This window comes from Mugil cephalus, chromosome 2 (genome assembly GCF_022458985.1).
Source record: "Mugil cephalus isolate CIBA_MC_2020 chromosome 2, CIBA_Mcephalus_1.1, whole genome shotgun sequence".
Lineage (NCBI taxonomy): Eukaryota > Metazoa > Chordata > Actinopteri > Mugiliformes > Mugilidae > Mugil > Mugil cephalus.
This window is the reverse complement of record NC_061771.1, coordinates 30,465,542-30,478,935: the sequence shown is the minus strand read 5'-3', so window position 1 is coordinate 30,478,935 and position 13,394 is coordinate 30,465,542. Positions and strand designations below refer to the sequence as shown.

General features: G+C 41.7%; 2 protein-coding genes across 2 annotated transcripts; one reads left to right on the top strand and one right to left on the bottom strand.

Annotated features, from left to right (window-relative positions):
* The first annotated feature begins 18 nt into the window (after positions 1-18).
* Positions 19-781, top strand: mrps28 (mitochondrial ribosomal protein S28). Its single transcript, XM_047578435.1, has one exon. It carries the CDS (start codon positions 55-57, stop codon positions 637-639), a length of 585 nt encoding a protein of 194 aa, XP_047434391.1. The 5' UTR covers positions 19-54; the 3' UTR covers positions 640-781.
* A 2,096-nt stretch (positions 782-2,877) lies between these two features.
* LOC125004074 lies at positions 2,878-4,511 on the bottom strand. Its single transcript, XM_047578428.1, has 2 exons — positions 4,421-4,511; positions 2,878-3,987 (listed from the first exon to the last, which is right to left on the bottom strand). The coding sequence occupies exon 2, from the start codon at positions 3,976-3,978 to the stop codon at positions 3,097-3,099; it is 882 nt and encodes a 293-aa protein (XP_047434384.1). The 5' UTR covers positions 3,979-3,987; positions 4,421-4,511; the 3' UTR covers positions 2,878-3,096.
* Between the last annotated feature and the right edge of the window lie 8,883 nt (positions 4,512-13,394).

The window sequence follows — 13,394 nt, the reverse complement described above, 5'->3', positions numbered from 1 at the left end:
TTTCTTCTCTGCAGGAAACGGAAGACCCGTCGGTTTCCGGTATTGTGGGACAACATGGCGGCCTTGTGTAGAGTCGTGTCGGGCCTCAGGTCTGGGGTCCGGTTGTCCTCTTGCCGGTTCTCAAGAAGCTCCTTCAGCTCGGACTCCGGCGGGACCTCCGATAGCGAGAAGCCCGCCCCGGATAAACCCAAATCTGGCTTCGCTGCCGCCTTCGAGCAGCAGTCGGAGCTCCGGCGGGAGGCCGAGAGGTCAGCGCCCGGTCTTAGGGGCTCCTCCTCCGACCAGCCCGAGAGCTTCGCCTCGCTTCTCCGCCGTTCCCCGCTCATCCAGATGGGACCACCCAAGGACAAAGTGGTAGTCGGGAGGATCTTCCACGTGGTCCAGGACGACCTGTACATCGACTTCGGGGGGAAGTTCCATTGCGTGTGTCGGCGGCCGGCGGAGGGAGGCGACAAGCTGCAGCGGGGAACCAGGGTCCGTCTGCGGCTGCAGGACATGGAGCTCACCGCCCGCTTCCTGGGGGGCAAGACCGACACCACTCTGCTGGAGGCCCAGGCCGTACTGCTGGGCCCTATGGAGGGACGGGAGGGACGGGATGGACGGGAGGGACGGGAGTCCCAGAACCAAGAGACCGTTTGACTGCTGCTTGAGTAAAATCTGCAGTTTCCTGAATGGAGTCTGGCCTGAGGCTGGAGGAGTGACTGATGTTCAGTTTATAAACAGTTTGTTTGTTTAAATGAGACTAAATATTGCAATAAAAATGTAAATGTAATTAATCAGAGGCCAGACTAAGTTCCTGCTGTGTTTTTATATTAATTATTCAAGAGTATCAGTGTCATCATTAGAGACACAACGGACAGTTATTAAAAGGGTAAAAATTACAAAGTGTTGGGAGGAAGAAATATATACAAAACATAAAAATTACACTAGTATATCTATATGAAATAAACAGAAATGTTGGAATATAAAACAAACATCATATACAGTATATAACAGAAAAATAAAAAACGATTTGTGTAAACGTGAAATATCAACATGCCATCAATTCTGTGTATCAGAATCCGCTCTATTGGCCAGGTATGTAACACATACAAGGAATTTGACTCTGGACACTTTGCTCAATGGCACAACAAAATGAAAGACAACACTTGAATAAGTAAAAGAATAAAAATGTACGCAAAAATAGAAATACTGTACAATATAATAGTAATAAAAATAATAAAAATTAGCATATACATATACATATATATATATATATAAACTATTTGTTTACAGACTCAGGGCGACTGGTCTGTAGTCACTTAATCCTGTGATGGGGGACTTCTTGGGGACTGGGATGATGGTGGAGCGTTTGAGGCAGGAGGGGACCTCACCAACTCCACGGAGCTGTTGAAGATCGGAGTGAAGACTTTCAGGCAGGACGGAGACACTCCATGTGGTCCCGGAGCCTTCCTGTAGACGTTCAAATACAGTGGATCATCCCACAGATACTTGATCAGTTTGGGATCCAGTGGATTTGGACTGATAACTATCAAGTCGACTACAGTGTGTTCAAAATGTTCCAGCTGATGTTCTGGTTCGAGTTAAATAATTAAGTTAATATTAAAGTGGTGTGTAGTCCTGACTCTGGACTCATGGGTAATGTAGTGATTCTCCACTGACACATTAACACCATGAAGAAGAAGAGGTCCGGGTTAGAGATGAAGTTCTGCTGCAGAGGAAAAATAAAATGACCTGTATGAACTTGTTTTATTGGAGGATTCGGAGAACCATGCGTTTTCAAAGCAACACGGGTATTAACCATTTTTAGATAACATTCACATTAAATAAATATACTTTAATATTTTCAAGGAATAAACGCATCAGAGTTTGTATCAAACCAAAGATAAACATTTCCCTCGTTAGTCATGTCATCTGTCTATCACCAATCATGTATCCACACACATCTTCTTTATTTCTGATCAAGAGTATTTTCTTTAAGTGTACAGCAGTGCTCACTTAATATGACAGAATAAATCTCTCTTTACACAACTGAACCCAAACTGAAATAATAAACACGTCTGACTCATAACTTGCCGCTTTAACCCGTGAACTTCTCATTGTTTGTGATTTACTTGTGCCCTTCAACAAGGATGTAGCCGTAGCTGGATTTATGGCCCTAACCTGCACATTAGCATTAGCTTTAGCTTTAGCATTTCAAGCAATGCGCTACACACGCAACTGTTTTTTTTTCACACAGTAATAACCCACAAATGCCCCAATTTGAATAATGTATCACACACACGCGTTGTTTTTCACACATGCCGTAATAATCCACGAATGCCCAGGATCCGAAAGAAACAAACGAAAGTAAACGTTTGGCTTCGGTGTCGGACGCCATTTTCTCTACTACACGAGTCACGTACCGTGACACTTTACTCACACACTTTACGAGCTTTTAGCTTATGGACACATATCACTGGGGATTCATATTAGCTTATAACCATCTGAAGTAATGGAAAAAGCGAGTAGCTAACCTGGAAATATCAGACAGAAATCAGTGAAGCGGGACAAATTCTTTTCAGCTTCCGAACTACGCAACTGTGAATTATACCATGGAGCTACCCTCCGATTTATTGCAGACCAGCTCTCTGATACACTTTAGTAAATATCTTAAAAGTCTACAAGAGGCATATAAGGACTGCAGGGCCTCATGGTGATATTAGGACTGGTTCATTTATTATTCTCTATCATTATTACCTTGATTAATGGCTCCATCCATCCATTCATCATCGATTAATTCATCCTGAACATCCAGTAAATCATCAGCTCATGTATTTAATTGTATTTTTTATTTAAAGCTCTTCTTCGTCTTCAATGAAAAACAAGTCAAAGGTGTTTGAGATGCTGGAGAAACTTTATTAAATCAGAGAATCATCAGAATAAAGTGATACAGAGTCATTCAAGAACACATCAAACAGTTTGATTCGTTAGATTAATTGTAGATTATATGTGATTAAAATCATCCAATTTCATCAAACAAAGAAATTAAACAGGAATATGTTTGATTCTGTTTCTCCTCAGTGAGCATGCTCAGCTCTGTTACCATGACAACTCTCAGCCATAATAACACAGGTACATGTCATAGTTGCTGCAGTTTCCTGTATTGAGGCTTTTTTCGATGACATTGACCCCGGCCCTCTCGAATGGTTTAATGAAACTTCTGCCGACGATCAGAGTGAAATCTTTGATGGCGTTGCTGCACTGGGGATCTTTCTTGAACCACAGGAACACCTGGTTTCCTCCGGTACCCTTGTTGAGATCCATGTTCACCAGCTGATAGCCCTGGCTTTGAAACCTGTCATATTCTCCATTACTGATGGAGATTTGCAGATCTCTGACGGCCTTCTGACTGTCAGTGGTCAGACGGAACCAGATAAAGATGTAGGGTCCTCCTGCACCTCTGTTGGTATCTTCATCCACTCGGATGAACCCGTTCTGGAAGTAGTCATCATCTCCTCCAAAACCCTCAGTGGCAGTGATGTCACAGATGTACGTTGGTTTCTCTCTCTTCACCCACAGGTAGATCATCTTTCCTCCAGCATCACGGTTCAGATCACAGGCCACTCTGTCCCAGCCGAATCTGAACTTCTGGGCTTCATCTTCTGTAGAGACTTCAATGTCAACGATGGGAACATCGTACTCGGTGGTACCTTTGTAGAACCACAGGTAGATGTAGTCTCCACATGCTCCAGCATTGAGATCTTTGTTGATCTTCGTGTACCCTGTGTCGTTCAGACCTTTTTCCATCTCTGATCTGAATGAAAACTGGATCCTGGTGATTGGGCCACAGCTTCCTGTTTTGAACCAAAGGTAGATGCAGTTTCCTCCGGCTCTTTTGTTCAGATTAACATCAATTTTCTTGAAGCCTTGTGCACGGAGCTGACTCTCTTCAGTCGCATCCAGAGACACTTGTAGGTCGGTGATGTACTTGGACATTTTGGTTTCCTGCATCAAATAAAGTGAAAGGATTCATGAGTGAACACACAGTGATGTAAACCGCTTCTTCACAGTGAAATCACCAAATAACAAACTACACATGTGATTAGATTTAAAATAGAAATCACTTATTTAAGACAGAACAATAAATCTGCACCACCTTTAAATTAAAATACTGGAAATAAAATATCAAAAACACATTTAGTAAAACCTGGACATTGTTGGTGTCGACTTGAAGCTTTAGGTCAATAATCACATCATTACTAGTTTTCTACTGGAATATGAACACAACTTGATTCAGATCCTGAAAACACTGATGAAGATGTAAAAAGAGGAGCCTTGAAATGAGCTGTAGATGTGCAGCCTGACTGGATGAAGACATGTTAAAACACAACAAGATGAAGAGACACCAAAGATGATCAGAAAGTAGTTGAACACTTACGTGTCTGCAGACAGTGGTTGGCTGTTTGAATCGGTCGCTCGGCTCAAAGCTGCTGTTCAGAACCACAGAACCACATCAGGTTTATATAGAGAACACAGTGAAAGCTGGGAAACCACCTGGTTCCTGGTGTGTGTGTGTGTGTGTGTGGGGGGGGGGGGGGGGGGGGGGGGGGGTAAATTATTCAGAGGCGGGGAGAGATGCCAACTGTTGCTTCAAAATAATATGACTCAAGTAAAAGTAAAAACCAGTCATCCAAATAATTCCTTGAATAAAAAAATACTAACTGTTGAGTAACGTCTGATTTAATTGTTAACACAAGCATTCAATCACACAGACCAAAATACAAAATAATCATCTTTAGACGATCTGGTCGACTGAGTGGAGGGTGGCTAATCCTCTTCTTAGTCTTTGGAGTGGACACTCTTCAATGATATGTTTCATTGTCTGCTGCTCTCCATAAGCACATAGTGGACTAGGGCTGCTGCTGTGAAGGCTGGTCAAGCACAGGCCGTGCCCAGACTTGAATGTATTCATGGTTGCCCACTGTCTCCTTGGAAGCTCGTGCCATGGACCTGTCGACTTATTGGGGACCTCTTTGGATGCCCATTCCTTCTCCCTAGCTGATTGGATGGTTGCAGTCAGCTGGTTGGGGGTTCTTCCAGATGGGATGGATGGGAGCAGTGGGTGGGTTGAGTATTTCGTTATTGGTAGTCTGGGGGAGTCTACAACCTTTTGGAGCATCGTTTTGGTAGTTCCTGTATGGCAGATGTGTGGAGGAGCAATGTTAATGATTCTGTACCAGGGAATCAGGAGAATCAGTAGAATGATTCTGTTGATATGGACCCATCACTTCGCAGACAGTGTTAAATGATGAAGTTAATACTAAAGCAGTGTGTGCACTCCATCAAGGTGAACTGGTTTAGGCCTGGTTTAGTATTGCTCTGGGTTTACATCACTATAAACTGCAGATTTAACAGATGGACACATTTTCTGTCCTCTGTTGTTGTGGAGCTGCAGGCTAATTGGATGACATGTTAAAGAGAAATTAAAGATAATCAGAAAGTCGCTGTGTATCCACCCCTATTTTCTTGCTTTAACTTCCTTATTCCACAGAAGCAGTCCCCTGAATCAAAGATAAGGGTTCATGGTTATGAGGAATGAGGACTTACAGCATGTGGGTGGATGAGATGGTTGGTGGTGATACCTGTTCTGCAAAACAAAAAGTGTCAGGAGGTGATTTTTCACAACAAGATGTTGACACAAAAATCTAGAGACAAACTTCAGCTGCACAAGACAACTCACCATGTTCATTTGTCCATGTGTGTAATAAATGAAACATTTCATTTTAAAATCTTTGTTTACTGAAGTCATAAGAGCAGGTGAACTGGAGGGGGTCCAAATATGGCTTGACCACGGGCCGGAGTTGCTCCAAGATGAGTCTCTCCAGGGTCTTCATGATGTGGGAGGTCAGTGCCACAGGTCTGTAGTCCCAGGAACTAGGTAGGACGTCTTCCACATCACAGGGACCCTCTGAAGACTCAAGCTCATGTTGAAGACATGCTGAAGAACTCCACAGGGTGGCACAGGTTTTAGTATCTCAGGGCATGTGGCACATTCTAGGAATTGAACTGCCAAGTATGGCTGGACGATCAACCGAATTTTGATCACGATTTTCAACTTCTCACTGTCATAAAAACACTGTAATCAAATAAAAACGGTTAATGTGCCGCGTGGCGTGTATTCAGGTTCCTACTCTGTGAAAGCACCGTTAATGCACCTCTGTCGCATGCAGCTACAGCAGCGTGTGTGGATCAGTACGGAAATATGTTCTGAATATGTTGACATTTAAAATTTTAAACGATATATATCCATCTAACAACTCATGTGGATTTTGTGAGAGGGACATTGAAAGAGTAGAGCATATTTCTTTTCATGTTAGGGAATTTTGGTCTTTATTTCAGACCTGGCTTTTAACCAGACAGCTTACAGTCCACCCTTGGAATTAGATCTATCGAGGTCGGAGCACAGTTAAAGGAGAAGAACTTGGTGTTCTTGGTGAACAATCTGTTCTCTGTCCTCCGTTGTTGTGGAGCTGCAGTCTAATTGGATGACATGTTAAAGAGAAATTAAAGATAATCAGAAAGTTGTTGAACGTGTGTGTGTGTATCCACCCCATCTTCATGCTTCTCTTCACGTCCTCTTTCACCTGAATCAAAGATACAGGTTCCTGGTTCTGAGGAATGAGGATGTTACAGCATGTGGATGGATGAGATGGTTGGTGATGATACCTGTTAAACATCTTTTTCGTAAAAAACAACAGGAGACCGAAGGTGATTTCAAAATAAAAACATGAATGGAGTGGTGAATAGATTCAATTCAGTTTTATTTATAAAGCGCCAACAACAATACAAATTGTCCCAACACCCTTCACAAAAACCAGCCTGCAACCTCCAGAGAAGCCTGAGGGAAAAACTCCCTTTTAACAGGAAGAAACCTTGAGCAGAACCAGCTCATATGGAGGAACCATCTGCTAAAGGCCAGCCAGGTAGAAACAGAGAAGATAGAGAGAGAAGAAGAGCAGGAGAAATAAGATAAACAAAGTGGAGTGAGACACAGTGGTTAGTAATAGAAAATAAAATGATAAAATATTAGAGGACAGGAGCCAGAGGAGAAAGAGGAGAGGACATGTCCTCAGTGCATCGTCCCCCTGCAGCCTGGGCCTATAGCAGCATAACTAAGGGATGGTTAAGTCCAGCACTAACTATAAGCTTTGTTAAAAAGGAAAGTCTTAAGCCTGACCTTAAACGTAGAGACTGTGTCTGCCTCCCGAACCCAAACTGGGAGCTGGTTCCACAGGAGAGGAGCCTGATAGCTGAAGGCTCTACCTCCCATTCTTTTAGAAATTCTAGGAACCACAAGTAGACCTGCACTTAGAGATCGTAGTGATCTGTTGGGACAGTATGGTTCTATGAGGTCTTTCATATATGATGGAGCTAGGCCTTTCAGGGCCTTGTATGTAAGGAGGAGGATTTTAAATTCAATTCTAGATTTTAAAGGGAGCCAATGAAGAGAAGCTAACACTGGAGTAATATGATCTCTCTTGCTAATTCCTGTCAGTGCTCTTGCTGCAGCATTTTGAATCAATTGGAGGCTTTTTAAAGAGTATTTGGAGCCAGACAGTAACGAGTTACAATAATCCAGCCTGGAAGACACAAATGCATGAACTAGTTTTTCCGCATCACTCTGAGAAAAGATGCTCCTAATGTTGATGATATTACGAAGGTGAAAGAAAGCAGTCCTAGTCACCTGCTTTATGTGAGAATTAAAGGACATATCCTGGTCAAATATAACACCAAGGTTTTTCACAGTAGTACTGGGGGCCAAGGTAACGCCATCCAAATCTTTGTTTACTGAAGTCATAAGAGCAGGTGAACTGGAGGGGGTCCAAATATGGCTTGACCACGGGCCGGAGTTGCTCCAAGATGAGTCTCTCCAGGGTCTTCATGATGTGGGAGGTCAGTGCCACAGGTCTGTAGTCCCAGGAACTAGGTAGGACGTCTTCCACATCACAGGGACCCTCTGAAGACTCAAGCTCATGTTGAAGACATGCTGAAGAACTCCACAGGGTGGCACAGGTTTTAGTATCTCAGGGCATGTGGCACATTCTAGGAATTGAACTGTCAAGTATGGCTGGACGATCAACCGAATTTTGATCACGATTTTCAACTTCTCACGATCATAAAAACACTGTAATCAAATAAAAACGGTTAATGCGCCGCGTGGCGTGTATTCAGGTTCCTACTCTGTGAAAGCACCGTTAATGCACCTCTGTCGCATGCAGCTACAGCAGCGTGTGTGGATCAATACGGAAATATGTTCTGTCATTACAGTGACACAGAAGCAAGAAAAACAAGAACGAGATATTTGTCTCATCCAGTTCCTCACAGAGCTAAAGAGGTGACATTTAAAATTTTAAACGATATATATCCATCTAACAACTCATGTGGATTTTGTGAGAGGAACATTGAAAGAGTAGAGCATATTTCTTTTCATGTTAGGGAATTTTGGTCTTTATTTCAGACCTGGCTTTTAACCAGACAGCTTACAGTCCACCCTTGGAATTAGATCTATCGAGGTCGGAGCACAGTTAAAGGAGAAGAACTTGGTGTTCTTGGTGAACAATCTGTTCTCTGTCCTCCGTTGTTGTGGAGCTGCAGTCTAATTGGATGACATGTTAAAGAGAAATTAAAGATAATCAGAAAGTTGTTGAACGTGTGTGTGTGTATCCACCCCATCTTCATGCTTCTCTTCACGTCCTCTTTCACCTGAATCAAAGATACAGGTTCCTGGTTCTGAGGAATGAGGATGTTACAGCATGTGGATGGATGAGATGGTTGGTGATGATACCTGTTAAACATCTTTTTCGTAAAAAACAACAGGAGACCGGAGGTGATTTCAAAACAAAAACATGAATGGAGTGGTGAATAGATGTAATGGCTACTTTGTCTCTGCCTAAGCTGCCCAAGGAAATAAATTCAATTCAATTCAGTTTTATTTATATAGCGCCAATAACAACACAAATTGTCTCAAGACCCTTCACAAAAACCAGCCTGCAACCTCCAGATCAGCCTGAGGGAAAAACTCCCTTTAACAGGAAGAAACCTAGAGCAGAACCAGCTCATATAGAGGAACCATCTGCTAAAGGCCAGCCAGGTAGAAACAGAGAAGATAGAGAGAGAAGAAGAGCAGGAGAAATAAGATAAATAAAGTGGAGTGAGACACAGTGGTTAGTAATAGAAAACAAATAATAAGGGATCAGAGGACAGGAGCCAGAGAAAAAAAGAGGAGAGGACATGTCCTCAGTGCATCGTCCCCCTGCAGCCTGGGCCTATAGCAGCATAACTAAGGGATGGTTAAGTCCAGCACTAACTATAAGCTTTGTTAAAAAGGAAAGTCTTAAGCCTGACCTTAAACGTAGAGACTGTGTCTGCCCCCCGAACCCAAACTGGGTGCTGGTTCCACAGGAGAGGAGCCTGATAGCTGAAGGCTCTACCTCCCATTCTACTTTTAGAAACTCTAGGAACCACAAGTAGACCTGCACTTAGAGATCGTAGTGATCTGTTGGGACAGTATGGTTCTATGAGGTCTTTCATATATGATGGAGCTAGGCCTTTCAGGGCCTTGTATGTAAGGAGGAGGATTTTAAATTCAATTCTAGATTTTAAAGGGAGCCAATGAAGAGAAGCTAACACTGGAGTAATATGATCTCTCTTGCTAATTCCTGTCAGTGCTCTTGCTGCAGCATTTTGAATCAATTGGAGGCTTTTTAAAGAGTATTTGGAGCCAGACAGTAACGAGTTACAATAATCCAGCCTGGAAGACACAAATGCATGAACTAGTTTTTCCGCATCACTCTGAGAAAAGATGCTCCTAATGTTGATGATATTACGAAGGTGAAAGAAAGCAGTCCTGGTCACCTGCTTTATGTGAGAATTAAAGGACATATCCTGGTTAAATATAACACCAAGGTTTTTCACAGTAGTACTGGAGGCCAAGGTAATGCCATCCAACAAAAGCAGGTGATTAGATAATGAATCTCTGACATGTTTAGAGCCAAATACAATGACTTCTGTTTTGTCTGAGTTTAGAAGTAGAAAATTACAGGTCATCCAAGCCTTTATGTCTTTAAGAAATGCTTGGAGTTTAACCAGCTGATTAGTTTCATTTGGTTTCATGGATAAATATCGCTGAGTATCATCTGCGTAGCAATGGAAGTTTATACCGTGCTTTCTAATAATATTGCCTAAGGGAACCATGTATAATGTGAATAATAGCACAGAACCCTGAGGAACTCCATAGCTTACTTTGGTATATATAGAAGAATTGTTTTTTACATGGACAAACTGGAATCTGTCTGACAGATATGATTCAAACCAGTCTAGTGCAGTTCCTGTAATCTTAATCACACTTTCAAGTCTCTGTAGTAGAATATTGTGATCAATAGTGTCAAATGCAGCACTGAGATCTAGCAGGACAAGTATAGAGACAAGTCCACCGTCTGAAGCCATGAGGAGATCATTGGTAACTTAAAACCAGAGCTGTTTCTGTACTATGATGAGCTCTAAAACCTGACTGAAACTCTTCAAACCTGTTTAAATGATCAACCAACTGATTGACAACAACCCTTTCAAAAACTTTAGAGATAAAAGGAAGGTTGGAAATTGGCCTATAGTTGGCTAAAACATCTGGGTCAAGAGTGGGTTTTTTAAGTAATGGTTTAATTACAGCAGTTTTAAAAGACTGGGGCACATATCCTGTTTATCTGATTTAATATGGAGGTATTAATTAATGAAAAAAACTCCTTGAGCAACTTAGTTGGGATGGGGTCTAGATGACAAGTTGATGTTTCAGATGCTGTAATAACTGAAGTGAGCTCAGGAAGATCAGTTAGAGAGAAAGAATCCAAATACTGACTAGGTCCTACAGAGGTTTCTAATGCCACCGTACTTACATCTTTGACAGATGGAAGGGTGATATGAATTTTATCTCTAATGCCAACAATTTTATCAGTGAAGAATCTCATGAAGTCATTACTGCTGAGGTCTGAAGGAATAGATGGCTCAACAGAGCTGTGACTCTTTATCAGCCTGGCTACAGTGCTGAAAAGAAATCTGGGGTTATTCTTGTTTTCTTGTATTAATGAAGAATAATATGCTGTCCTAATCTTACGGAGAATTTTTTTTATAAGTTGTTAAACTATCTTTCCAGGCTATGTGGGCTTCCTCAGAACTATACATACACACACATTGGATCTTTCTTCTTGAACTGAACCTACCAGAATATCCGGCAGGAGAGCTTGAGTTCTGTGGACTCTTTTGTTTTATTTTGTGGTGCCTTGTTCAAGGTGTTGATGTTTATTGTTTGTTTTGCATTGATATTAAAATATTACCTGTTCCTTTTTTGAGTCACGTCCTGGTGCAACTACTACCGGACCTAAAGCGATGTGAGTATCTCTTTAACGTCAAAGTCACGACTAAAGGTGCTACAATGGAAAACTATAATTATTGTCCAGAATATTCATAGTAAATCAGTGTTTTACAGCAGTTTGTTAACAGGAAGCTTCCCTACACTAGTCAGCTTGAGGATGAAATGTGGAGTCACTGAGCAAACACTGTACTGTCTGCTCTCTCACATCCACAAACAAGTCATGTTGTGACACAATTACCTATAAATGACCTAAAAAGCAGCTACGTTTAAAAGTCAGAAACAGCTTCACCAACAATAAAACTAAACATCATAAGCTTCATAGTGGGAGGATTTATACCGTGTTACATTTAGCTCAGTGTACCTAATAAACGCGACGAAGTCGCTCCAATAAAAACAAAAAAACTCACCTGCAACCCAACACTTCCAATGGATTAATGATGAAATAAAATGATTAAAAAGAAAATGTTCCCAGAGAGGAAGAACAAATTACAAATAAACCTGCATATTCTAAAGTCTGAGCTAAAAAAACTACAATAAGGCAATAAAGGAAGCAAGACAGGCACATTTTTCAAACATTATCAGTGAAAACCATAATAACCCCAGAACACTTTTTTCCATCATCGACAGACTAATCAACCCGGTTTTTAACATGTCTGGCAGGATGTCAACGGACTCCAAATGTGAGGAGTTTGCAGCTCACTTCAGCAGTAAAATAAAAACTATTAGGTCAGCTTTTAGTCATTCTCAATCTTGTTTTATTATAGCTCAACCTATGTTTTTATGTGAGGAAACACTGGTTGATGCTAAGGTGCTGGAGAAAGATATCTCTCAGTTAAAACCGGCAACCTGCCTTTTAGATCCGATTCCTGCTCCATTTTTTAAATCTGTTTGCAGTTTTTTAGCTGAGGATGTTTTGAATGTTTTAAATTATACTCTTCAGACAGGGGTTTTCCCAAGTGCTTTTAAGACAGCCTTGGTCAGACCTCTTCTGAAGAGGAATAATTTATCAAATCAAATCAAACTTAATTTATATAGCACCTTTCATGCAATAACAGAAAATGCAACACGAAGTGCTTCACAAATAAAAACATAAAACATTACAAGAAAGAAATACCCGCTCCCTCCCCACCCACACATCCACCTACCCACCCACATGCACACACACACACCCACATACTATGTAAGAGCTGACATGGCAGGGCACTGAGGCTTAAGACAAGAAGGATGTTACCTTTAGGGGGGCCTGTCCATGCAACAAAAGGGGTGCTCACCCCGACCTGGGCAGAGAGGTGGGCCCCACACCTAAGTGTGGGGTGTCCAACCACCCAGACGAAGGGACTGAAGGGGCTGAAGGGACCCACAGGACGGCACCCCAAGCGTGGCAGGCCCCCACGAGGAAACACTGGAGAATTAAAAGGCTAAAACAGTAAGATGTGGTAAAATAATAAATGAAATATAATAAAATAAGCAAGAAAGTAATACAAATATAATATAAAAGTAAATAAGTAAGTACTAAGAAGAGTGGAGTGACATTAATGACACTAATATAAAATAAAAAACCATGTAAAAGCCTGATTAAAGAGATGAGTCTTGAGCCTCTTTTTAAAAGTATCAATAGTCTCTGCAGCCCTGAGGTTCTCCAGCTGTTCCACAGTCAGGGGCCATAATAACTGAATGCCGCCTCCCCGTGTGTCTTACATCTAACTTGTGGTTGGTTAAAAGGTCGGTGCCGGAGGACCTCAGGGTTCATGAGGGTTGATATGGTAAAAGCAAGTCAGACGGATAAGTAGGCCCAAAATAAAAGCATCAGCAGCTCCGTGTTAGCCTGAGAGAGAAATGGGCGGACTCTGGCTTCATTCTTTAGATGGTAAAAACCTATCTTTGTAATAATTTTAATATGTGGAGTAAAAGTTAGCTCAGAGTCTAAACTCATGCCCAGATTTTTAACAGATTGCAAGAGTATAAAATCCTGTAGTTTTGATAAAAG